Source organism: Leucopleurus acutus, assembly GCF_964270905.1.
Source record: "Leucopleurus acutus genome assembly, chromosome: 4".
NCBI lineage: Eukaryota > Metazoa > Chordata > Mammalia > Artiodactyla > Delphinidae > Leucopleurus > Leucopleurus acutus.
This window is the reverse complement of record NC_139146.1, coordinates 43,849,641-43,877,460: the sequence shown is the minus strand read 5'-3', so window position 1 is coordinate 43,877,460 and position 27,820 is coordinate 43,849,641. Positions and strand designations below refer to the sequence as shown.

General features: G+C 40.0%; 1 protein-coding gene across 3 annotated transcripts in view; it reads left to right on the top strand.

Moving 5' to 3' along the window:
* The window catches only part of LDB2 (LIM domain binding 2), a gene marked incomplete at its 3' end in the record, with an annotated part of 380,937 nt that overhangs the window by 288,709 nt on the left and 64,408 nt on the right, over nucleotides 1-27,820 (top strand). For all 3 annotated transcript variants that reach the window (XM_082838738.1, XM_082838737.1, XM_082838739.1), the window contains exons 3-5: nucleotides 11,075-11,247; nucleotides 18,065-18,187; nucleotides 20,816-20,899. In XM_082838738.1, the coding sequence (XP_082694864.1) occupies nucleotides 11,075-11,247; nucleotides 18,065-18,187; nucleotides 20,816-20,899 (380 nt within the window). The remainder of the gene's footprint in view (nucleotides 1-11,074; nucleotides 11,248-18,064; nucleotides 18,188-20,815; nucleotides 20,900-27,820) is intronic.

The window sequence follows — 27,820 nt, the reverse complement described above, 5'->3', positions numbered from 1 at the left end:
TAATTCTACAAACCTTTCCTGCGACTTCAAAATCCACTTTAAAGGGTCATGTTTTATTAGCTTCTATTTTAGTGACCACTTAACACCTTGCAGGGAACGTCTTGTATCATATCCAGCCCTGGGAGAGGGCCCAGTTTTATCCACGTTTGCCTCTGTCTCTGCAGAGAGGAAATCATCTCTTTTGCATCTCTTGGCATTGCTAAAGGTTGCTGAGCCCTGGTTTCTATTAAGTTTGAAATCACACACATATGTCTGTTTCTCAGGCAACATTTCTTTAACCCAGTTGAATTGTGCTGATACTAAAACACAAAATTGAATGACTTGTGGTGTCTCCATGGGTTTGAGTTTGAGAAGGCCCAAGAAATCATATTGAAATAATTTCATAAGAATTCTTGATGTTTGGCACCTTTGAAAAATCAAGGAATGGAATTTTTTCGCTTCTCTAGTCTGGAGTAGTTTGTTTTTGTTTTTTTTTCCTTTAGTCAAGTGAAGTGGTTTTGGGTAAAAAGATCCAGAAAATGGCAAACCATCTGAAAACGTCAGTTGTGGATGGTTCACTTGGAGCAGTAACCCCCATGAGCTGGAAGTCTGTAATTAATTACTTAATTTCATCATCTACATGTCGAGAAAGTTTTGCATACTTTAGGGCTGCCACTTTGTGAGGGACACACTTTGTGATCTAAATGGCAAAAAATGCAAAAGTTAACACTGTTCATTGCTGGTGAAGTTGTGGGTAAAACATGTAGTATCAGGGCAGGTGGGGGAGTAAATTGATCACAGCATGTGAAGGGTGATTACTGGTACTTAGTTAAATAAAACATACTTCTTTTTCCTTTTCAGTGTCTGTCCTTTTGGAAAAAGTTGAAAAACACTGTCTATGCCCCTCAACAAGGGAATGTTTACATAATGAGTGAAACAGCTGTATTCTGGAATACAATCCAGTGATTAAAATCAAGCAATGCCTAATCATCTAATCTAATCAATTAGATGTCTTAGTCTTAGAACTCAAAGATGTATTATTGAGTGAAAAAAGACAAGTTCCATATAGATAGATTTATTGTATAACTTTTATGTAAAACAAATAGAACAAAACAAAAAGCATGCACATAAAATGATATGTGTTATCTATGTGGACATATAAATGGAGATAAATGTATAATTTAAATATTTACAAGGCTACATAACATACTGATAACAAAGGTGACCTGGGGAGGGGTGAAGGCACTGACACTGGTGGGTACAGGGGTGTCAGGGAAACTTTAGACTCCTAATAATTGTATTAGTTAACCCTAGCTTCTTCAACAAACAAAGCTCGATATCTCAAAGTCCAGATGGGTTTTCCCAGTATGTGGCAGCTCTCCTCCTGGTGGTAATCCAGGCTCCTCCCATCTCCTGGCTACTCCACCCATGGCGGGTGGGGGTCCACGGAATCCTCTGCTGGGTCTTCAATATCTGGCTGTTAGAGGTGGGAAAGAGCTTGCCAATTACATGTAGAATGATTTTACTCATCATTCTGAAAGCTGAATACGTCTTGATGTCTACTTGGTGGAAAAAAAATGAAAACAGTGAGAACGTCCATTGGGCATTGGTTACAACTCCATCACAAGGCAGCACCCAACTGAAAGGCAGTTTAAGAAATGAGGTCTACTCTATGCCTAGAAAAAGAAATCAGATCTAGTGAACAGTTAGTGAGTCTCTGCAGCAGTACTGTATTAATTTTTTGCATGTGTATTACTAATGTAATTAAAAAGTTAATAAAAATTAAATTCAGGCATAGAAATAAACAAAGATTGGTTGCTTAAAAACAATAATCAGGGCTTCCCTGGTGGCGCAGTGGTTGAGAGTCCGCCTGCCGATGCAGGGGACACGGGTTCGTGCCCCGATCCGGGAGGATCCCACATGCCGCTGAGCGGCTGGGCCCGTGAGCCATGGCCACTGAGCCTGCGCGTCCGGAGCCTGTGGTCTGCAACGGGAGAGGCCACAACAGTGAGAGGCCCGCGTACCGCAAAAAAAAAACCAAAAACAATAATCCTTCTACTTTACCTCATCCTGGCCCCAAGTAGCTACGCAGCTTTCTTCTCTAGTCATCAGATTTTTCTGCTGTAAAATGAGGATGTGGAATATAATCATGAATAATAACCTTATTACATTTATTAAATAATTGTTAGTGTTTTGTAATATATTTTTCCCACATATGTTAAGTGTTATTCATAATCACTAATCAGGAGCTAATCAGTATCACCATGAGTTAAATTCATTCCTACTCAAATCAGAGAAACATGCTAAACATATTCCTTTTTTAATAGTATTTTTGAAATATGGAACTAGCTAGGGTTGCATTTTGAGATTTTCAGAGACCCATTTGGATTAGAAAATGCTATGGGAGTCACTGGACTAAACCTGAGGTCTTCTCTGGCTCTCTCATTCTAATTTAGTAGCTAGGCTAGTGCCTCATATAGAGCACTGCTTTCATGGGTATTTGTTAAAGAAATTAGTGAAATCATAAGTTGATTTATGCAAAAATTTATTAAAAAATATATGTGTGCATGTGTGCACAAGAGAAAGGTTTATACCGAGTACAAAAATTATTCAATAATTGAAAATATGTTAATAGATAGCTTTCTAAAGGAACTTAGACAATCAACTCAATAGTGAGAAGGCATTTGATCAAATTAAACATCCATCAGGATTAAAAAGGACAAAATCATAAAAACAAGATGTAGAAAAAGAATTTGTTTTTCTTTCCGTAATAAGTAATATGATCAGATCTCAAATCAACATATAGTACTTCCCTAATCCTAGAGGAAATTCTCAAAAAAATTAGGGGAAAAAAAAAAAGAAAGCCTACTACTTTCCTCATTATTTAACACTTTTTTTTCTCAAAGAGCTGTTCTAACTAGTGTAATAAGATGAGAAATTAATGGTATAAATATATTTGAAAGAAGGAAATACATGGATTTCTTCACCTAGAAAACTCAAAAAAAATCTTCTAAAGAACTATTAAAATAGTAGGAGCGTTCAAGTAAGTGTCAGTGTTCCAAATAGAAATATAATGAAAAAAATTATATTAACCATTCAGCATAACTAAAATATTCAAGCATTGTTAGCTATTTACCTATGGAAAGCTACAGAATGATTTTGAGGTAGAAATAAAGACTTAAACAAGTGGACAAACATTTCATGTTCCTGTACGGGAGGATTGGGTATTTTAAAGATGTCAACCCTTTTTTAGCAAGTTCAATTTAATTTAAACCAACCTTCTTCCAATTTTTCTTGGGTGGGGGGAGGGACGGGGGGACTTGACAAAATTATCTTAAGGTTCATCTTGAAGAATAAACAGTATAATTATGAAAATGTTGAAATAAAAATAATAGTGAGGGCAGAAATAAATCTACCGGATGTAAACTACATTATAAAGTTTGGATAACTAAAAGAATATTGTACTGTCATAAGGAAGGAATGAGAGAACATTATGTAATGGAGTAGTTCATCCAGACAAGCTCTTCTAAGGTATAAATATTTAAGATCTGACGAAAGCAGCAGCCCAAATCATGGGAAACGCACATATGCTCCTTGACACATGCTGTCTGTCCCCTGAGCCAGGACTACTCTCTTCCCCCTGGTCCCCTGTGTCTGATTGATGTCTTTTCATCCTTTAGCTTAGGTCTTTCTCTGACACCTCACTCTCTCCCCATCAACCCTGCACCATGTCCATGAGGCATCAGTAACTAGAGCATGGACTTATTCTGAAAGTCAGTAAAGGATTTCAATTTCATACTTAGAGGGTACTGATTCATGGTAAGAGGTCCAGCCATGGCTGTGGACCTCACCTGCAGAATGTTATTATCAGTGCTTTGGATAAAGGGATAAAGAAACTTTGCCCCTCAGGAGAGGCACACAAGTGAGAGAAACACCCTGTGGTAGAGCTGAAAAAATCGGGATCCCAAATTATCTGATTATGCCAAGGCACTGGTTGAATTAAATGAAAGGAAATGAAGTAAGGATTACAAGTAAGTTCTTGGAACTTGGAACATATAAATCCATTCATGGACTGCACCCATTCATTCGGCAAATATGTACGGGTCCTAAATGTGTGTCAGGCGATAGATAAACAGTGTTTCCAAGAACAAACCATGACACACATCTCATTTGTCCTTAATTAATGAATTAATAGCTCTAACAATTGCTTGATCAGAAGCTCCCTAAGAGCGGGATGGGGTTTATCACAGTCATCGTCGTTTCTCCAGCACATATGTGAGGTGGTGTGGCAGAAGTCTTTTGGTAGAAAATGGAAGAAAAATGCCTATTAGATTTCTGGGAGGATCCAAAAATTTTGTGGCGTTTTGGAACCATGTTGACAGATGGATGACACATTTAAAAACAGTACCTTCTTCAGATCATGATACATTTAAAACCAGAGTAGGTCCATCTGATCACATCACTGGCTGAAGCCCTCCAGTGCTATCTCATTGCACTAAGATTGACATGTCAGCCCTTTGCCGTGGCCGAGAAGGCTCCAGATAGTCTGACCCCACCTTCTTCTCTGAGCTCATCTGTCACCTCACTCTCCTTGCCTGTGGTCCTTCCATGTTGCCTGCTGTCTCATACTAGGACACGCCAAGCACCTTCAATTCTAGCTTATTCCTCTCTTAAGGCCTTTGTCCTTGCTGGTCCCTGGGCCTGGACCTTTCCACTGCCAGATGCTCACATGGCCCGTTCAGTCCAGACTCAGCTCCATCAACACCTCCCCACTGCAGCCTTGCACACCAGCCAGTCTAAACTAGACTACCTTCCTTCACTACCAGCTTTATTCTCTGTCTTCCCACTTGTCTGCTCTTTATCTCCATCACCTAAAACAAAGCCAGGCCCCGTAGCAGGTACTTAATAAACATATACTGAATGAAAGAATCTTTGAAATAGCAAGAAAAAAGATACTTAAATCAGACTGCTTTGCTTGAGAAGAGAAGTAAAAGGTATGTTAGAATGAAATAATGTTAATTTATGGAAGTAAAATGAACTTGGCTTGTTTTCCCTTCATTGAGACAAAGGAATCTGCCTTCAACCTGTATCACCCCTATCAAAGTTCAAGCATGTCTTATTTCCATTGTTTTGACTATTTATAATAAGTAGAAACATCAATATTGTTTACTTCACTACTAGGCGCATTTCCATTTACATGCTAGCATAATGCGTTTACTAATTTCTGAATACAGGTGAGTCTAAAGTTGAATGAATCTTCGTGTTTATTATGTAGTAGAATTTTTTATTTATTATGCAGTGGTATTTCAGGAGTAGAATTTCCTTTTGGATTTCTGAGGTACTGCAGCTTTAGAACAACTGTATAAAACTAAAACTACTCAGTCTTAGGCAGCCAGTTTATCCAGTATCTTGTTTATGAAAAATCGTTTAAAAATCAGAGCTACCACTTGTTTTATTATAATTGACTTTGCCTAATTAAAAGCACAAATGCGTTGTGTGGTTATATGGTTTTCTCTTTCCAATGAGGTAGAAAATCTTTAGTTAAATAATTGTCAAGAGTTAAGTGGTACTAATATATTGTTAGTTATAAGCATTCTTCTTATTCCCCATTTTAATTGGGGTCCTCAACCTCTTACATTTTTTTTGAAGTGAATTTTCTTTGAAAGATGAAATTACAGGCATTTAGAATATAAGTGATGGCCCCAAATCAAAGGTCTTAACATTGGACAGTGGTTTCTCAAAGGTCTTAGAGAACTTCAGAGGGCTTAAGATCTGAACATCAGAACTGCAGTTTGGCAAGAGTATTTACCAAGAGCTTAGAGTCACACCTAATAAACTACCAGAGAGTCAGAGATTCTCCAGACAAGGAGCAATTGTTACATTGATTTCCCTAGAAGTATGTGAGTATGCTTGTTTCTCCACAACCTCATCAGGTTTATGTTTTAGTCTTTTATTATTATTTTAATATGTATCATACTTTGATTACTAGTTTGAACATTTTCCCATATGATCATTTTCTTCTGCAATTTCTTTCATGTGAATTCCTTATAAACACCCTTAAGAGTTTAAGAAAAAGTTTCATAATTATTGATAGAGACAAAATGCTCCAAAAGGCAGCTGCACAGTAGTTTATATCATCTCAGTGATTAAGAGTTCCCAATGAATCCATTTGGTTTCTAAATGGGGGAAGAAATCAGCTAATATCTACAAGTATCCTGTAGATACCTTAATATCTACAAGTAACACCTACAAGAAAAGATAGAAGCTAGATCCTGCCTCCATAGCGCCATCAGCTCTATGCAAGAACTTCTGGGGAGCCGTGCCGGTGCTTGAGGACAAGACAGAACAACAATGAAAAACTTCCCAAGGAACTGGAATTCAGAGCTCAACATCCAAATTAGCTAAGGATAAAGTGTTAGCTATTCAGGACTAATCATGTTTACCTACACAGTAGAGCATTATTTAAACATTCTTTATACACATTTCAGGCTCCTGAATAATTTAATCTGTGATTTTCTTTTCTGTTTCATAAACACACGGATAAATAACATTACCGTATTCCACTCACCTAATATCACAGAAAATCTTCCCATGCTCTCTTACTCGCCATACTTTCCCTTTCCAATTTTTGGAGCATTGACCTCAATGTGTTAGAAAAATAGAATCAATTTAATAATCTATTAGAATCTTAATCTCTTTTCAAGTATATTTGAAAGATACGATCCCTTTCGTGGAGGCACAGTGTAGATTTATACGTATCAATATTTAAATTATTTTTAGTTCCAAGGACTAAAGTATAAATGTAAAGCTTAGGTGCAGCTTATGAGTGTGACAGTATAAAACTTAAATAGATCTAGAATTGGTGTGGCTGATGAGTCAGGAGACCATGGGGTCTAACTCTGAAATGTTCACTGATTTAAAGTCATTTAAATTAGGCTGTGCAGTGTGGTTGCACAATTTATTAAAAGGACATTTTAATCTTCTTGGTGCTTCAAAAATAATAAAATTGTATATTGAATTCAGGATTCAGAAGAAAATGGCAAAGAGTTCAAAATCATAAACCTATTTTTAACTTTAACTATTTTCACATTGCATTGTAAATACTTAGATATTTTGTTATTAGAAATGAGGTATAAAGACAAGGACAAAAATCTATCTTTGTGTTTCCAGCACTTGCCAAAGAGCTTTACACCTACTCTGGGTTCAGTGAATGTTTATAGAAGAGATCAGTGAATGAGCTAGAGGGATTTCCTCAAGCACATGCAATTTTTTTTTTTTTTGGTTGTTTGGTTGTTTGGTTGTTGGTTGTTTGGTTGTTTGTCCCATTCACTGTACATTATCTATATGTTGCACCGTGTGTGTGTGTGTGTGTGTGTGTGTGTGTGTGTGTGTATTTTTGACTATACTCCCTTGCAGAACAGAAGCTCTTTAAAGATAATCTTTATGGTAGACAGGCTAATAGCCTCCCAGAGATGTCCAGCCTGAATCCCTGGTACCTATGAATATGTTACCTTACATGGCAAAAGGAACTTTGCAGATCCAATTAAATGAAGGACCTTGAGTTGGGAGATTATCTTGGATTATTTGGGTGGGCCCAGTACAGTCACAAGGGTCCTTAAAAGCTGAAAAGGGAGGCAGAAGAGGAAGTGAAAGTGAGGCCATGAGGATTCCATCCACCATTGCTGACTTTGAAGATGGAGGAGGGGGTCACAGCAAAGGAGTAGAGACAGCCTGTAGGTGCTAGAAAAGCAAGAAAATTGAGCCTGTACAGAGAAATGCAACCCTGCTGACACCTTGATTTTGGCCCAGCAAGACCCATGTCAGATTGTCAAACTATAAGGCAAATAAATGATAGATGATAGAAAGATAGATAGATAGATAGATAGATAGATAGATAGATAGATATATGATAGGTAGATTTTAAGCCACTAAATTTGTAGTAATTTGTTACAGCAACAATAAAAAACTAATAGTCTCTGACAACACCTTTCTCTCATCACTTCTTCCTTATTTTGTGTGTGTTCACGCCTCCATTCCATGCTGGAACAGGACAACATTAATCAGGATTCTTCTGTTTGCAAATCACACACTCAAGCAAAAAAAGGAGGGGGATGGTATATCTCTCATAAGTGGGACCTCCAAGGGATTGAGTTGTCTTCACTCCCAGCTGAGACAAGGCCCAAATCAGTCCACAAAGACTCTTGGTGTCTCTGATCTGCTTTCCTCTATATGCAAGCTTCAGCATTTCTACAATTCACATGCTTTTAGTGGCAAAACTGCCCTCTTTCTTTCAGGAAAGGATTCTAATTTGCCCATCTCTGTAGCGTAGGAGATTGAAAGTGTGCTATGGTTATCCATTGCTACACTTCAAAATGCCCCAAGACTTATTGGCTTAAAATACAAACACTTCTTTTATTTACTCATGATTCTGCAATTTGGGGAAAGTCTGTGGAAGGCAGCTCATTTCTGATCTGCGTGAAACCAGCTTGAGGCAACTCATTTGGGGCTCAAGGATCCACTTCCAAAATAGCTTCACTCATGCAAGCTGGTGCTGGCTGTTGGCTGGATGCTCAGCTGGGGTTGTTGTCTGGAGAACACAGTTCCCCTTCATGTGGCTGCTCCACATGGCTAGGTTGGGCGTCTCACAGGATGTCAGTTTTAGAACAGTTGGACTTTGTACATAGCAATGGGGTTTTCCCCCAAGCACAAAGTGGAAGCTTCTAGGCCTTCTTAAGTTTTGGCCCCAATAGACACAAGGTCACTTTCACTACATTCTGTTAATTAAAGCAGATCATAGGGCCCAGTCCAGATTTGAAAAGAGGAGACTACATACACAGATCATGAATTCCATTGTTGTGGCTGGTTGGGGCCATCAGAGTAGCAGTCTACCACAGTGGATAACAGAGCTTTGTGAGCGATGGTCCAAGTAAGACCATCCGTTTCCAAAAAAATGGTACAGGCAGTCCCACAAAGGAAACAGGACTGAAAACAAACCTCAGGTATCCATAACAATCATTTCCCTCAGTGCTAGAAAGCATTCCATGAAGCAAAGCTGAATTTCCCTCTATGTCTATTGACTGTACAGCTTGTACATTTCCTGGAGTTGGAGACGTGATTAAAAATTTAAAGTTAAGGAATTAACGAACTTTTTTCCCATTTGACTTTTCTTAAACTATGAATGAAAATAATGATATCATAGAGCAAACACTACTAAAAAGAAATTGTGCAGGATTCATGAATAAACTATAATGTAGGCTAATCCAATGATGTTTATTTGCAATAACCTTTTTAATGTGACAATTCCTTGGATATTGTAGTAAAATATTTTCACCCTACATGTATATTTTTATGACTTGTGTTTATTTTCCACAGTATAGATCCCCAAATGTCAAATTACTAGAGCTGATTTATGGTAATTAGTTTTAAGTTAGAATATTTGAAATGCATTTAATTAATCTTAGCTGTTTAGCAAAGTACAATAAGGTTTTTTGCATTAACAAAGTTTTCTTTATAATATATCAGCTATGCATATGTTTAAGGATATGATGGACTCAGATTACTCTTATCTGAATTTTATATTTAACAAATAAACATGCACTGTTGGGGATTAGACAGTGTTTAGAAAATGTATGTATAAGGATTATTTAGGCTGAAATTGCCAAAGATCCTGGAATATTTAGCACACACTTGTTGATTGATTTCACTGCAGTAAATATGAAGCAATAACAACTATATAAATTATTCAGAGACTAGTCATCCACATCGGGATTCTTTAGAGATCACTTCAGAAAACTGTTTGGCAGGATATTCTTTTTATAGTTTTTTTTTTTTTTTTGAAAATCCATGTACAAAAGAGATATAGATCCATACAAAATGGATAAATACTGATGCTTTTAAAATGAAATTAAATATTTTTAAACATTCAAGTGAAAATTGCATGGTTTTTCCTACTAAAGCTCTCTTGCGTAATTTATTTATCTTCAGTATTATTTTTGTCTTTCAGGAAGCCTTACATAGTGAACGTAAGAGATTTATTAAAAACCTTCAATCGCTTGAGAGTGCTTTAGTACTTTGCCTCAAAATCTGCACATAGGCAAAATTCCTGATATTATGAGTTGGGATTTTCAGTGTAAGAGGATTTAAAATCTCTGCTAAAGCACGGGCTTGTTAGCTGTTTCTAAGCGTCATATATCAGAGAGACCCGGCTACTTACCAATCGCTCAAACTAAAATGGGGCAGGACAGGACACGTGGAATGAAAGAGACCAATTTAGACCAAGTTGAAGGTATCAAGTTCTCTGAAAATGGCCCTTTTATTCTGGAAAGATATTTTATTCAACTCCAGAAGCGGAGAGAGTAATCAGCACTTACATAGGTATGGATCTCTTTGTACATACAGATACAGATCACTTTTTAAAGATTTCCCTTCATTAAAGCAATTTGAGACATAGTGTTGGAAAGTGTTTTAGTGGTTGGGTGTTTGCGGATTTGAAGTTAGAGACCCCAGTTATCTACTTATAAATCATGTGACTTTGAAACATTCCTAAAAACTTTTTCTTCTGTAATAACCTTTTTGGGTCTCAGTCCCCCATTCTTTTGGGGTTGTGCTAAAGATCCAATGAGTGAAGGCCAAAATACTTCACATACCGCAAAGCATTACATTATCAAAATTTATATCGTTATGACTACTACTACCAATAATAAAACATGATTGGGTAACTGGTCTGCAAACAATCCATTGAAAAATCCAGGTGAATTGGGTATGTTTTATTTTTTGAACATATTTTAACTTAGAGAATACACATGAGGTCCAAAGTAGTCAGTACATTTGCCCCCCTTATGTTTAAAGTATTAACTCTTACATTACTGACTTTTGATGGACACTGAATCTGGAAAGATGACTGTATAAATTTTTCCTGAATATTAGGGATTTTATTTTATTAACTGCAGCCCAGAAGGAACATGGTGGGTAATAAAGAGAAATTTGCCTCCTGGTATGACTTGTATCCAGTTGGAAGTCTGGCAATGGTGTGGGGCATATGAGACCATCTGGATATTCTTGTTAATGGTTTATTTCTCTGTTGTTTCTCTCCCAGCTATCGGCAGGACGCTCATCCCCCGTTACTTTAGCACTGTGTTTGAAGGAGGAGTGACTGACCTGTATTACATTCTCAAACACTCAAAAGAATCCTACCACAACTCATCCATCACGGTGGACTGCGACCAGTGTGCGATGGTCACCCAGCACGGGAAGCCCATGTTTACCAAGGTACAGGGCAGGCTCGGCAACAAGTCTTGTTCTTCTTTGGGTGCATTGAAGCATAGTAATTATGGTTGTCTTCTGGAACTTTAACCTGACTTCTCACATCTCAGACGCTTTCAGAACTGTGAGGTCATCGTTTTTGTTTGTAACATGGCAAGACCCTATGGTGAACCCTGTTCTAAGGTGTGTGCATGTGATACAGATCCCAGGCAAGTCAAACATGATAGACCCTCAAGACTAAGAGAAGAGAGTGTTGGCTGCTTATCAAACTTAGGCTGCTAAATTAGAATTTTGGTGTTTTTTAAAAATTGAGATATAATTGACATTTAACAGTGTATTAGTTTTAAGTATATGAAATAATGATTCGATATATGTATATATTGTGAGATGATTACTACAATAAGTTTAGTTAACATCCATCACTACACATAGTTACAGTTCTTGTGATGAAAACTTTTAAGATCCACTCTCTTAGTATCTTTCAAATATATAATACTTGAAAGATACTAGGTATTGTTCACTATAGCCCATGATGTTGTATATTACATAGAATTTTGGTTTTTATACAAAGGGTCTTCTACAACTAAAAGAACACTCTCCTGTTACTGTGCGGTCAGTATTTGTGTTTTGTTACTAAAATTAAACAATTTTTAAAGCTAAATTCAAATATTAACAAGCAGGGGGAAAAAAATCAACAAACCACAGCTCAACTAGCCATAATCTTTAAGGAACACAAAAACATAAAAATGTAAATGGAACACTATAGACAATCCCCTTATATCTTCTCCCAAGGAGAAAAATTAGTAAGAATAAATATTTAGTCAAAGAATCTGGTGAACGGAAGTTTATTTTAATGAACACTAGTTCATTGCATTTTGACTAAGATTCAATGTGAAACTAATTTGTAATATCTACGATAGCAGCTATCTCTTTTAGTTGAAACACAAATGACAACCCACTCTTTATAGTTAAGAGAAGTTGGATTATCAGGGTTAATTGCAGAAGCCCAATTATAAAACTGAAGATGTGTTTGTTACTTATGCACCATTTTGCGGAAAGAGTAGCTATAAAATGTTTATTATTTAAAGTATTCTTTGATTTTGGTGCGATTTAACCTTTCCGGTGCCCACGAGGGAGTAAAAAAACCAAAGGAAATGCTGATAAAATGCTTATAAGCAAAGGAAATGCTTATAAAATGCAGAAGCAAATCATTAAATGCCATTGAGTTTATGGTATCTTGATTTTTGTCAATAGACATTTAAATGTGGAAGAGGAGATGAGTTTTTCCCTTTCTTCCTTTTTAACATTTGAGCAGAGAGGAAAGTTCCCACTGCATGTGAAAGTCCATGCTGGAAAGAGCGTTTTGCTGTGTGGAAAGGAATGATCACCTAGATGATGGTTTACTCTGTCTGTGGCTCACCTATTTTCGGAGATACAAAACATTTACATCACCTTGTGGATACCTGAGCCATTTGTAGCATTACAAAGCCTGAGCACTGCAGAGAAAGCCTTTTTCCTGTTGCTTCATTATCGTTTGTGTAGGCTTACTGTTACTTTTAGGTCATTCAAGAAAAACACACCAATTCCTTATGCTTTCAGGGAAAAAAGAAATTCGTGATATGTAAATAAAACTTTCCCATAATGAAGGAACTACTTCCAAGCCTGTAGCCGCTGAAAATAAAAATGCATGTTGAAATAGCGCTTTCATCTCCTCAATTTCTTTCTTTCTCAGACCAAAACTTTTTCAGAAATGAGCACCGTCAGTTGTTCCGAAGATATAGTGCTGTACATTCTGGACTGGTTTTAAATCAAAAAGAATCCAGTTCTTTCGATGACTTGATAAAGTGCTTTTTTCATTCAAATTAAGAAACTAAGGTTTTCCTCTGTTGCATTTTCCCCTGTCCTGGAGCACTCCCCTCTCAGATGGTACTCACCTCCCAGATGGGACAATCTCCTGAACTCAGCTCTCTTGGTCTCAAGCTTTAATTATTTAGATCACCCATCTGACTCTACTCCACAGCATACATTTGCCAACTCTTGTAATGAATATTTCTATACTGTGGAGAAAAATATCCCTTTCTGGGAAATGTAGCTTAGCTGTGTGGACTTCGTCCAGATGCTAATTATGCACATTTATTTTTAGAAAATTCCAAAGCATTCATTTTTTTTTTCTCTTTTTTTTTTGCTCCTTGGTGATTATTATACTACCCAAAGAATCTTTCCAATTTTTCTTTTGTTCTTATATTAATTAAAAATAAGTCATCTTTATGTAATAAAATAATATGGCCATTTAGTAGAAAACAGGGGGCTAATGACATTTCAGTATCACAAAGTAAAATAGTTCGGAATTTTTTTAAGGGGCGCCTGCTATTAGTACATGGCATCACTTAGCACATTATGTGAGGCACTATCACATTGTTCTAACTTAGAATATCAATAAGCTCTAATTCTCCAAATAGCATTTGACCCAGCATTTCTTAGTTGCTTTTATGAAAATGTGGTCAACTTGGTGAATCAAAAATCAGCTGCAGTCCTAATCAACAGTAATATTTAATATTCCTCAGGACCATAGTGCATATTTTGCAATTTCCTGATCCTAGGAACATTATAGATCATGGATAAATATGTAATTAGAGTTTTTAAACACACATTATGAAGCCTTTCTTTTCTGTATTCAATTTCCAATCAAACTGGAAACAAGGCTTAATAATCAGAAGAGCAGTCACCAACGTTTTCAGAGTCAAAGACCCTTGAACTGTATTTGAGGGTGTGAATTCAGATAGTGAAAGAACTCCTCTCTGGGGTACGTATTGGGTTATTCTGGGGGCTCACACACTGGAACCATAATTATAGCCTTTACTGGACACCTTGTCACTTCTGTAAACATAGGTTTATGTTTTTTTCTGATCTCAATTATTGATTATGAAATTAGTTCTACTGCAGAAAAGTACCATGGAAATACCAACCAGTTTTCCAATATGAATCCTCATTCATGTCTTTGACAGTTAGTTCATCATTCTTACCTTAGCCTGTACACCATGTTACCATGTTATACTCCAGGATGTATACATTTATGCTCTTATCCTGACTCTAACCAAATTACTATAATATCAAAGATTGTATTGCTCTAATAAATGTATATATATATATCTGTTGACATATGCATTTACATATGCAGCAGCTCGAAGTAAAACACAATGAGCTTTTTGCAACAGTTAATCTAAAAGCACTAGTCCATGCATGCTGTTCAAAGCATAAAGGCCAAGAAAATTAAATGAACATCCCCACCTAAAAAGTACATTGTATTTCATAAAAGCTACATGAGAATCATTTTATTATACAACTACATGGTCAGTATTGCTTTACAATTAGTCAAAGAAAGAAAAGGGTTAAAAAGCTACCGGTTAGTTTGAGAAATGTTCTTTTTTAGTTCTCTTGTTCCTGGCCTAGTCTCAAGCTAGCACGTGATCCGCTGAACGCCTGCCAGCCTCTTTCTTGTTGATCCTCCAGAGACCATCTGTGCTGGGGGCATTGATTAGAGTGTGTCTGCTGGGATTACATCTTTTCTGTTGCCATGCCAACTAATCAGCTGATTTTGGTTACCACAGAAACAAAATGTCAGAGCTCACAGTACGGTAACATGAATTCAGCACAACAGAAAATGTTTTCTTAATTGGGGACCCTTTTGATTTTGGATTCCAAGTGAAAGGCAGGTTTTTTTAAAAAAGGCCAACTTTAGATAAAAGCTACATTAATTGTATTGATTACAAGGAATGCACAGAATTTTTCTGAAAAGAGAAAACATTAATTCGCCTTCATAAGTTATGCCCATTTTTTTTTTTTTTACAATTTCCAAACAAGGAATATATACATATATTTTTTTTTTCTTAAGTGCCTCTATTCCATTTGCTGGTTGTTGCATATAAAATAAATCACAAAGCCTTCAGTTTCCTTTAACCTCCATGATGGGAGCAGGGGTTGGAGAGACTGCATAGGGCTTGGGTGGAGGCTGTGGATAGAATTACTTGGGGAAGATTAGCAGTGACCAAATTCTCTTCCATCTTTTCATTCAAGGAAGTCAGTCATTTAATTTCCCTTAAAGAAAACACCCAAAACAATCAACTTAGATTCAATTTTCAGGATTCCTCTTTTGCACATCCTATGCCTTGGATAAAGATGATTCCTTGGTTTGGGCTGAGAACGGAGGAGTCCAAGGCTGTTGAGATGTTCCCTTTTGTAGGCCCACAGCAGTTTGGCTGCATGAAGAGTCCTCAGCTGGTTTGCTATGTCACAGTAAACAAAAAACACAGTTTAACTTGACCTTAGAGCTGCTCCAATTGAGTAATTCATCAGACGAACCCCATCCAGGCCTTCCCTTTATGAAATTCTATTCCAGTAGAAGTAAACCGAAACCACTCTCTGCCTTGGGTTTATGGTTCATAAACACAAAACAAACAGATTAGATAATAAAAAAGGATGACATTTAACTGGGCTAATATTTGTTTAAACAGCCAATAATCCTCCCTCTTTAAAAGAAAAGGATTGTAGCATCCAAATATCCCTTCCCTGTCCTGTGTTGTCAATACATTTCTCTGTCAATGTCTGGCCGCAGTTACCTCCCCTTTCTGAAAGCCTCCACTGCAGGTGGCTTCTGTCATGTTAACACTCCAGGGGGAATTGCGTGTCTTAATCTCCATGCAGCTCTTTTGAAAACCTTGTTAAATTAATTCTGATGCTGATGAGGCTCTAGAGGAGTGAGGTGGGGACGCTGAAGTCTTCCCCAATTTCACTGTGCTCGACTCTCATGGCAAAGTTGCCAAAAATGAGGCTCTGAAGACCACTCAGACAAGGAGTTTTGGGGCAAAGAGCCCAATGCCTGAAATTACCCACAGATTCTGCTAATTGGCTCTGAGTTAGAGGTCTTCACCCAGGTTATCAATAATTATCTGACAGTGCTTCTGAGACCTTTGATAAAATGAAGATGGCAGACGTTATTAGCATCTTTCTTAAGTGGTGCCCTATCCACACATTACTAATTCTCCTGTACTGGTATTTCACTTGTTTAAAGAAAATATTACCTTAAATTAGAGACAATAGAAATCACCTAACCCAGTGCCTAGGACATAGTTGCAACTCAATAAATGGTGGCTTTTTGTATTAAATTCCCAAAGAAGGAAGTGATTATTAATATTTCATAAAAGGTTGATATAAATTGCTAATGATCTTCATGGACTATAGTTTTAGAAATGATCATTTTCCCTATTCAGTGGATTGCTTTTTTTTTTTTTAATGTGTAGTGCAGTGATTTCCAAAGTTTTGTTCTTTTCTCGGTCTAAGAAATCTTTCTTCGAAAAGGCTTGATCAGAAGTCCAATATTTAAAACAGATAAAACTGAAGCTGTTCTGGTTGAGTCTAGAAAGTGAGTGGGAATCTCAGCATCCAGGTGGAGGCTAAGTTTTTCCCAGCAAAGGCCCTGAGACACTGCTCAAACCCCCCCGCCCCCCCACCGCAGGTCTCAGATAAGACATTATAACAACCTGTGGTCTAGGGTTCTGTGTTCTTTGGTTACATGTCTTTCATCTTTAAACTATCATTTACTGGCAGGTACAATACTAGGCAATCTATATACACAATTTCATTTAATATACTTTCCCAACAGTCCTACCTAAGGATATTATTATCCTCATTTTACAGATGAGGAAACTGAAACTTAAGGAATTTATTTGTTTTTCCCAAAGTTGCAAAATAAGTGAAAAATAGAGTCAGGATTTGGATTTAGGACTTTCTGATGGCAAAGCCTCCATCCATTATTTTCTACTGCTTCTCTAAGGTAAACATGAACTGAATAATGAGCTGTAATTGTTTAATTACAACTGAACCAATATTATGCCTCCACTTCCTATCTTATATAGTTGAGATAGAATGAGTGCCATGAGACTACCCAGCATTTTCTTTCATTTCAAAGTCATTAACAGTGAAAAGAAAGGCAAATAAAATAAGAACTACATGCCTAAAATCATCTGACTTTCAAAAGAAGATAAAAATGCTACCCTGTCACTGATCACTCTATCAAGGGGTTCCTGAGCCTCAGAAACCCTGTCTCATTAATAATATATATTTTTCTTAAATTAATTTGGCTCCCCCAAAGCCTGGCCCTTTATGCAAGCAGAATTTGTCATGGTTGATAGGATGTGATTCAAGGAATATATTCTAAATGTGCCTCTATTTTCCACGTGTCACTAACTAATACCCACAGCCTTGGGTTAAGCGTTGCCCTCTGGCATTTCTCTTTGGAAGTGAAAACTTTCTCTGGTTGGGCAACCTTGTAAAAACTCATACGTAAGCAGGAATACTTTTATTAGATACTTTCTCCCAGAGTAGCATAACCAAGATTAGAACAGAGTTCAAACTCCTATGGTAGAAGCATAATGAAAGTGGAGAAAAAAGGAGGTGAAAGAGTACCGATTTTGTGGGGGACACACTGTGTGCCAGGAGTTTTTGACATATCATTGCCATAAGATGGGTTTTGTCTGTATATTTATAAATGAAGAAATGGGGGCTCCTGGAGTTTCAGTAGTAAGTAGTCGAGTTACCTTTAGCTCATGGCTAGTGAGCAGCTGTGCTGTCTTTTGACCCCACTGATGCCAGATCTTACACCTGTCTTGGTTCTCCTTGGATACATCACCCGTGTCACATTTTTGTCAAGATCCAGCACCGCCCAAGGGGAGTCAGGGAGACCACGCTGAGTGGCTGACCTGTGCGTTACAGAAATGTGGTGATCACAAAGTACCTAACCACTGAGTCCGTTGTTTGTTGCTTCCAGGTGTGTACAGAAGGCAGACTGACCTTGGAGTTCACCTTTGATGATCTCATGAGAATAAAGACATGGCACTTTACCATTAGACAATACAGAGAGTTAGTCCCGAGAAGCATTCTTGCCATGCATGTAAGTAACTTAATTTCTATTTTACTACTTCCTTTCATCCCCTCATTTTACTCAAAAAGGAGAAGCCCCGCTTCCTCACCGTGAAAGAACTCCCAGAGTCTTCACACTTTAGGTAATTAACTCTAAATTATGAGTTTTTCCCCCAAGTTTGGTGCACTGTGAGCCTTTTTAAAAAATAATTTATTATTTTAAACTCCAAATTGAGGTTACCTCAATAAACAGTTTGTACTTTTCTTAAATTCCATGCAGTCATTATCAAGTACTGCTCTGCCTGGGCTAATAAACCTGTTATGTATACATGGGCAAAGAAATAGAACAAAGAGTAAGAAAAACAGTTTCCAGTTTTGATTAGAACCATCCGACAAGACCTGGGGCTCACATACCTCAGATCCGTGTCCATGCCCTTCCTAACCACAGCGCTGGGAAGCAGCAGAACACCTGGGGTCCTCTTGGTTGCATTTGGCCATAAATCACATCAAATTTATTGAGCACAAATGAGGTGCAAGGGTGGATTTGATGGCAATCTAGAGAGATTTTTAAAGGTAAGACTTGGTAGGAACACATCAGGTCAGTCCCTTAAGAAGGAGTCACATAGCATCAAATTAAATAAATCCCTCTTCCGGAATGCGCGATGCAGCAGCTTCTGCGAAAATGCTTTGGAACAAAATCAGACTGAATGAGCCTGATTTTTAAGACCCTGTACAATGAAAAGAGAATACAGTCACAGTAGTGAGCGTTTACTGGGTGTTTGATACGCAGGGCCTGTGCTAAGCATTTTGGACACCTTATATTTAGTCCCTACAGTAACTCGAAGAGGTCAATTGTTATTACTCCTATTTTCGAAGTAAGGAAATGGAGGCTCAGATAGGTTTAATAAGTTGTCCAATGCTTTTCAGCCCAAAAGGGACAAATCAAGGTTTCGATTCAGCAGGTTCTGACTCTAACACCCAGGCTGATAAGCTGTCTGTCTCCCCACTGTCCATACACAGGCTGTCTCCCCAGGCTTTTGTCCTCAACACCCTCCTCCCATCTGGTTTGTCCAATCTCTACCCTTTCCATCGACCCTGTGCTTTCTGCTGTACACTTGAGTGCTGTACACTTGAGTGCTACATTCTTTTTGCCCATCCATGCCCAAGTCCTCCTCAATTTTCAAAGCCCGGTTCACATTCTCCTCTCTCCTTGAAGCAGTCTGGAATAGCCATTCTTATTAGTCTCAAAATAGACGGAGAAGCAGCAGTGTAGAGTAGTGGTCAGGAGCCTGGACCTGAACACACGGGTTTGAATCCCTGTTCCTGTGTGACCTTGGGCAAGTGGCATGACATCTCTGTTCTTCCAGTCCCTCATCTATAAAATGGGTATAGTAATAGAGCCTGCCTCAGAGGACTGGTTTGAAAATTAAGAGTTAATGCACATAAGCACTTAGGCCAGTGCCTGGCACATAGTAGGACCTCTGCGAGTATTGGTGATTGGCTATCAGCAACAATGGCCATGATGAAAGCAAAAATATCCTTCCATGGGTTTATTATCGTCCCGTCTTCCAACTGCAATGTGAGCTCCTTGAGGTCGACCACAGCTATTTGATGCGTCGCTACAGAACCAGCTCTTCCTGGAACCTGGAAAGGCTTCAATAAACACCAACTCCATGTCCACAAAGGATCCCCCTTCCAGAAATTGACATGAAAAGTGACAAGCTCTGACTGTTTCTCCTGCATTTTATTTATATACACAAAGCCAGTTGGTTGTATCACTGTGAGGAAAATTAAAGTAAAAAAAAAAAGAATAAATTAAGATGTTGGTATAACCTAGATGGTCTCATGAATGCAGATGTGGAGACAAAGGGATGTTTACTAAGACTTCCTCTGTTTAGCAACAGTTTATATCAATTAAAAAAGAAGAAGAGACAAACAGAAAGAAAGAGCATCAACTAAGAGACACTTCACGTTGGAATCCAGAAAGAATTTTCATTTTTTTCTGGTCAAACTGAACATTGGGGGTGGCCCACAAAACATTACATCTTTTTTTTCTGTGGCCGATACTTTGGAAAATATTATGCATACCCTTGCAGTCCTGCAGGATGAAAATTGTTGAAGACATCTATTTCTAGCCTTCGCTTAATGGGGAGGAGAGTTAGAATTTTTTAATATATGTGTATATTTCACGGCAGTTGCAAAGTTTTCACATTTAGTCCTCAGCTCCAAGCTGTTGAAAACAACACTGTCACAACACGCAGCAGAGGCCAGTCCTAAAGCATGGCTCTGCTAGATCCAGCCCACACCTTCCCTCGGGGCAGGGGGGCGGCAGTGCCAGGGACCTCGGAGGTGTCCTGGCTGGACTTAATGACCCTCCTCCTGAAGACACAGGGCCTCTCACAGAGGAGGTAAAGTCATTTCTCCCATCTGACTCAGTTTGATTCTCCCCGGCGATGGGTCTTGCACCACTGATCCAAAAGTGTCCTTAAGTGTTATATGCAAGTGTCTTCAAAATGTGAATTAAATTATCTCCAGCAGCCTGCCCCTCTGAGAAAAATTGACAAGGTGCAGATTGTATTTCTTAGCAGCTGTAGCACAGTCGAGGACTTTGTTGGTACCATCTTACAGGGCTAAAATATATGATTTTTTTCCTGTTTAGGCACAAGATCCTCAGGTCCTGGATCAGCTGTCCAAAAACATCACCAGGATGGGGCTAACAAATTTCACCCTCAACTACCTCAGGGTAAGACCAATGGGTTGATTATATTTCCTGTTGAGTTTGAATTTAGAGGTTTATATATATATCTTGAGCCAAGGAATTAAAATGAGGTAATATATCACAATACGTATATCTTTTTAAATTTATTTTATTCAAGTATAGTTGATTTACAATGTATTAATTTCTGCTATACAGCAAAGTGATTCAGTTATACATATATATACATTCTTTTTCATATTCTTTGCCATTATGGTTTATCACAGGATATTGAATATAGTTCCCTGTGTTATACAGTAGGACCTTGTTGTTTATCCATCCTGTATATAATAGTTTGCATCTGCTAATCCCAAACTCCCACTCCACCCCTCCCCCACCCTTGGTAACCACAAGTCTGTTCTCTATGTCTGTGAGTCTGTTTCTGTTTCGTAGAAACAAAATTCATTTATGTCATAGTTTAGATTTCACATATAAGTGATATCGTATGGTATTTGTCTTTTTCTGACTTACTTCACTTAGTATGATAATCTCTAGTTCCATCCATGTTGCTGCAAATGACATTATTTCATTCTTTTTTATGGCTGCATAATATTCCATTGCATGCGTGGACCACATCAACATTTGCAAATGTTGATGGACATTTAGGTTGTTTCCTTGTCTTGACAATTGTGAATAGTAGCACAATATGTATGTCTTATACCACAGTGTGTGTGTGTGTGTGTGTGTGTGTGTGTGTGATCAACAGATGATTGGGTTTAATTAACAAAAAGCATCAAACCTAGACTTTGTCAGTGTTGAGCTTCTTCTCTATGTTTGTCTGACTCCTGGAATAAATTATTCACAGGCTAGCAATGTCTCTTTCATAAAATGCTTTGGCACTATGTCCCTTCTGATTGTTTCAAGTTTCCAACGTGCTTTTGTTGAGTTCACAGCCTCTGTGTCTGTACCCAGGGACCAGTCACCTATGAGGAGGCTCGGTGTGCCCTCCAGAGAGAGTCCCTTGAGGAAATTCACCTTGGTGCTATAACACAGACATTTATTTCTAAGGCTTCTTAGGGACTCTCTGTGTAACATGTAACAGGTTTTCTGGTTTGGATATAAAGTGAATTTTTACTTTAAAAAAATTAAATGTTAGGCAAAACTCTCTGCCCACATAACGCTTACAGCCTCCGTATTTGGTCTAACAGGGTAACATATATCACACTGGTTTTTAGTGTGGAATGGCAGTCATCACATTGCAAGTAGAGGATATGGTTTCCTTCATAAAGCAAGCATTGTCTTCCAGAGTCAACACGAAGGCAGTGGCCACAGTCCACATTCCTTTGCCTCTGAGTTGCTGGCTTCCTTCACCACCGTGATGTAGCAGACCACTTCTCCAGGGCCCGACCCCATCATAATGTTTATGCTATTGTTTCTTTATCCTTGAGTGCAGGTTTGTGAATTTTGTTTTGTATTCACAATCCTCTAAGTACAATCATGTTTGCATACATTGAAATGCTGAAATGTCCTGGCCGGACTTCCTCCTCTGTAAGTGAAGAATAATTTGGACAAATGTTTCCAAGTCATGCCCTCACTGCAATGTGCCGGGCACTGGGCAAGACGCTGAAGATTCAAAGACAAAAGTCGTTGCACCTGTTATCAAGAAACGTCCTCCTACGAGAGTCAGACCCATAAAGACAGAACATTATATGTAAAATGGTGAATACCATGATAGAAGTTTCCAGATGAAATTATGGGAATACAAGATAGACATCTCAGAAGAATCCATCAGAGAAGGCTTCATGGAAGAGATAATGCCTGTGTAGTGTGTGAAAGAATGAATAAAGTTAAACCAGAGAAAGGAGGAGGAAGGACATTTCCATCAGAGGGAGCAGAAGTTAGGGGATGGAATTCCAAGCAGTCTGTTGATGCTGGGACATGAAGGGAGTTGCCAGGAGAAATGGGAGAGAGAGTTAGTTGGGAGCCAGGTCTTGGAGCAATTGGCTGCCTGGGCTACTGGGCCAGGAGCCTCTGAAAAGATTAACCACGAGGATGGCAGTGTCCCCTTCTTGGGTGAGTGAGAAGAGTCTCTTTCTATTCAGTTTAGATGCCCCAGAGCCCAGTCGAGACGTGGCAAAAGCAGAGTCAGCTTCACTTCCCACCGCCTCACCCCCAGCATGCCCGCCACTTTGGCAGCCCTGAGCCAGGGCGTTCTCCACTAAACAGCCCCCTGGTTCCTGCTCAGAGGAAAACCAGAGTCTGCCCAGGAGGGTGGATCCAGAGGGGAGTGTTCCCAGCCAAGGTAGCCGAGGCTACGTTCTCCTAAACCTCCAGGCTCTGCATTAAGAACTGCTCCCCCGTGGGGCTCCTGGCACAGTGGGAGTGGGTAGCAATGTCTGGGCAAGTGAGGGTCTGCAGTGCTATTCCAGCCACAGGAATTCAGAAAGATGCCCTACACTGCTGGGCATTTCTTCTTGTCAGGAACCAGGAGAGATTTAGTTTAAACCATCTGAACATGCCTCTCCTTAGGCGGATCAAGAATTTCCACCCTACGTACCCTCAGCTGACCTCACATAGGAATCTGGGACTTTGGAGTCTATCCTAGACTTGGTCGCTAACTCTCTGCTGAGATCTTGGACAGATCCTTTATTACATCTTTTAGCTGCGTTTAACACAGAGAAATAAAGGCTGAATTTCCCACACCCCGCCCCCAGTTGCTCTTATTGTCATCAGTGAAACTGTGGCCTTCACCCTGGGGTCAACAAGGCCCACTGGTCCCCACATCTGCAGTTCTCTGCTTCCAGCCCACGAAGAGTGAGGACATCACACCTGCAGAGGGGGAATGACACAGGGAACCGTGTATGGTTTGGGGCAATAGAGAGTAGTGTTTCCAAGGCTACCATCTGAAGTAGTGGGTAGCTGCAGGCTCTGCTATATGTACACGTCCTGATGTAGCTGGATGTCACAATGGCCCACGTGCACCAGTACCTTCCCCACAAGAGAGCTGGCACAGATGGTATAAGTAAAGTCAGTCACCCAGCTTTAAGTCCCCAAGTGGCAGAACCAGGACTTGAACTCTAGAATCTATGTGTTTCATGGAAAAAGCCTTTCTAGTAAGAAAGTAGAATGATAGTTTTTTTTTAAAATTTTTCTATTGAAGTATAGTTGATTTACAATGTTGTGTTACTTTCAGGTGTACAGCAAAGTGATTCATATATATATGTATATGCACACATATATATTCTTTTCCAGATTCTTGTTTATAGATTATTACAAGATATTGAATATAGCTCCCTGTGACAAGGACAGTAGGTCCTTGTTGTTTATCTATTTTATATACAATAGTGTGGATCTGTTAATCCCAAACTTCTAATTTATCCCTCCCCCGCTTCCCCTTTGGTAACCATAAGTTTGTTTTCTATGTCTGGGAATCTGTTTTGTAAATAAGTTCATTTGTACCAGTTTTTTTAGATTCCACAAATAAGTGACATCCTGTGATATTTGTCTTTCTGTTTGACTTACTTCACTTACTATGATGATCTCTAGGTCCATCCATGGTGCTGCAAATGGCACTATTTCATAGAATGATGATAGTGGTAGGAATTGGGTCACGTCTTTCCTTCCTTGACGGGGGAGTCAGCGTCTGTCACTGGCTCCTTAACGTACTTCGCCAAAAGTAATATCAGTTCCTGGTATGGTTTAACCGGAGGATTAAGTAAGACGATCCACGTAAAGGGTTTAGCCCAGAGCCCGGGACAGCAAGGACCCAGTTAGTATTCACTGTCATATTTATTGAGCACCTGCTGGGTGTCCATCATTATTCCTCATACTGGAACCACTTAGAGCAGCATGGCATCTGGCTGTCTTCTCTCATCCTGGTCCTCCCAACACTACTTGATTTCCCCGGCTTGTGCATCGTGGTTCAGTGGCCGTTTGCCTTTCTTGCCTCCACTCACTCCATCACTTACTCATCTATTGATTGCTTCAGGACACTTACTGAGCCTGTTCTGTCTTCCTGGCTGTGTGCCAGGTGCTGGACCTTCATCGTGGAGACCTGGCCTTCTTCCTAGGGGGGTGCTCACAGGCTGATGGGCAAGGCCGGCTACAGCTCCAGTGAGGCGTGCTGACATGGAGGGATGTGCAAGGCCCATGAGAGCCCAGGGAAGAACCCATGGGTCTCGGGAAGACGGTCAGGATAGAAGCCAACCTCCCATCAGCAACCCCTCCGGGCAGCTGTGAGCCACTTGGCAAATCATGACTGAGCAGATTCTCAAACTCAGAAGCCAAATCCAGGACACACAGGCTCCCATGAGGAGACCTGGCCTGGTCAGTGGTCGCTAAGAAGGAGAAACAAAAGTTACTTCTTCATTTCAGAACCGGAATCTAAGATTTCCCTGGTAGTAAGACAGTTGAGCAGTCAGAAAAACCATTTATTTATAAAACTGCCTTAAAACCTGGAGCTCCCCCGTCCTTCTGAGGAACTCAGCCTCTGTCTCAAGCCACAGAAAGTCAGGTGAAGTGTCGATTAAATAGAGTTAATGAACTTCAATAACTATGCCCAGTATCTGCAGAAGAGGTGAGACGTTTTATGTTGACAAATATTAATGCAAGGCCTTCTAAATCAGTAGAAGAATTTTAAGAATCAATGTGTCCTGCTTTGGAAAGGAGGAATGGAGATTTTAAATACTCCAGACATCTGAAATTTCAATAAGCTTTGTCTTTCATGAAACGAAATTAAGCAATACAGAAGGTAAGCAATTATAATCACCTAGCTTCGCCAGAACAAGTTCATTCATTCCCAGGAAATTCCGAATCACTCTCAGGGCAGCCTGCCCTCAGGGAATGTGCAAAGCCCGCCAAGGCGGCTCCCCTGTTTGGAGGAAGGAGCCTGCGAAGCACAGCAGCCCAGCTCCAGAGCTTGTGAACACAGATGATGATGCTGGTGCGCCGGGCAGCACTCTGCTGGGGACTCTGGTGACCTGATGCTATCGAAGTGACCACAGAACAGCCGTTGTCATTTGATTTGAGTTGTCAAACTGCCTGCGTTCCCTCAGGCACATCCCAGCACATCCAGGCTAGAGGTGCACGGTGCTTGGAGGCCAATGGCTGGTTCGCTGGTCCCCGAGGAGCAGAGGCTGGAGGTGTCCGAGCAGAGATGATGCCCTGACCAGGTGTGGCCTCACTTCCTCTGGAGGCCGCCTCGGTGACCTCTGGGAGGCCAGGGCTTACTGACCGAGTGTCCCTGTGGTAGTTATCTGGGCTGGGGCTGGGGCTGGGAACGGACCTGCCGAGTGAGTGGCTGTTAGGCGTCCCGGAAACCGGGTAGTGTGTTTCACAAAACGTGCCCGCCGTCTCCTGGAGAGGGAGTCATTTCCTAACGTGGATGTGACGGTGCCCCTCAGTCAGTGCATTCTGGTGAGGGAACGAGAGAGGGGAGAAGGGGGTGGGATTTCAGGAACGTGTCCTTTACCATGTTTGCTGGACACAGCAGTAGGCCCTGCTGTCCCTGGTATTCCTTGAAGAGGGCACAGGAAGGCCAGGTGCCCTTGAAGAGGCATCGGCGCAAGTCCAAGTCAATGAGACCTGCCCGTGGCGCCTCATCAGCTCCCCCCAGATCCCCTTTGCCCATGATTCACTGTTCATTCCACAAGCATCTATAAGACACCACTCTTGTGCCAGGTCTCCGACACCCTTAAGGAGATCACTGCCTGGTAGGGGAGAAAGAAAAAAAATGTGCTGGGAGAGAAATCTGTCCGGGTACAGTGACGCACGTAATGCTAGCTAACATCACTGAGCGCTTCCTGTGTGCCAGGTACGCGGCTGTGCTCTTTGCTGGGAGTCTTTTTTTAATACAACAACCTTACAGGACTCCTGTTAGTCCTGTTTTGCAGATGGGGAAACTGAGGCACAGGGAGGTAACTTCCCAGAGTCACAGAGCCGGTGAGTGGCAGAGAAGGGATTTAAAGCCACGGTCTGACTCCAGGTACAAAGGATGGAGGAGTTGTTGGACAGAGGGTGTGGAAGTTATAAGTCTTCAAGGAGGAACTGGCCCTTGAATTGATTCTGAAAGATGAGTAGATGGTCCCAGACAGACAAGACAGAGGGTCAGCCATGAGCAGTGTCAGAGAAGGATGCAGAAAGCTGGGGGGAGGGGGGGTGCTGGGGGAACACTAGACAGTTCCACATGGCTGGAATGTAACTTTTAAGTTTGTTTAGGAGTTTGGGTCCAAAACGTACAGCTTAGCTGAGTGGTATAGTTCTAGAGAAAGTTTTGTCCTGGAAAGAGCATGGCATGGTCCAGGGAAGCATCTCATGCTGAGTCCTGGCCTAAGGGGTCAGACAAACAAGAGGATGTGTCAGAGGACAGCCACTTGCTAGCTTTGTGACCCTGGGAAAGTTACTTGACCTTTCTGAGCCTGTTTCCTTATCTGGGAAATGGGATGTAACACCACCCTCGCTGGATTCCAGTGAGATAAATTCATGTGGAGCTCCCTTCTCTTTGCCAGGTGCACTCTCGTAAGGGTCTCTGGTCCTTTCTCCTGGGTAGAGTCCAGTCTTTTAGGTCTCTGGTCCTATCTCTTGGGTGGAATCAAGTCATTCACTAGATTCCGCTGTATTCAGAGTTATGAGGAGAGCTCTCGTGGGTCAGCACACCCAGGAGTCTCATCCTTCTTTAATTCTCGACTTTCATTTCATCAAAGTGAAAGCCCTTTCTAACTCAGGGTTTGAACTTGCCATCATTTCCAGTTTCTCATATGCAGCTCTTATATGTGAATGTTTACTGTATGCAGAAACTGTTTTCTTTAACTAGGTTTAAAGAATAAGACTTTAAAATTGAAAACGAATTGACATCTGTTCCATTTCCTATCCCATAGAAAGAATGAGGGTTGGTAATGCAGAAACCCTGTCGGTAAGCATTTAAAGGAAACCTCTGGCTTGGCCATGAATGGAATGCGCCGTTTTCATTCA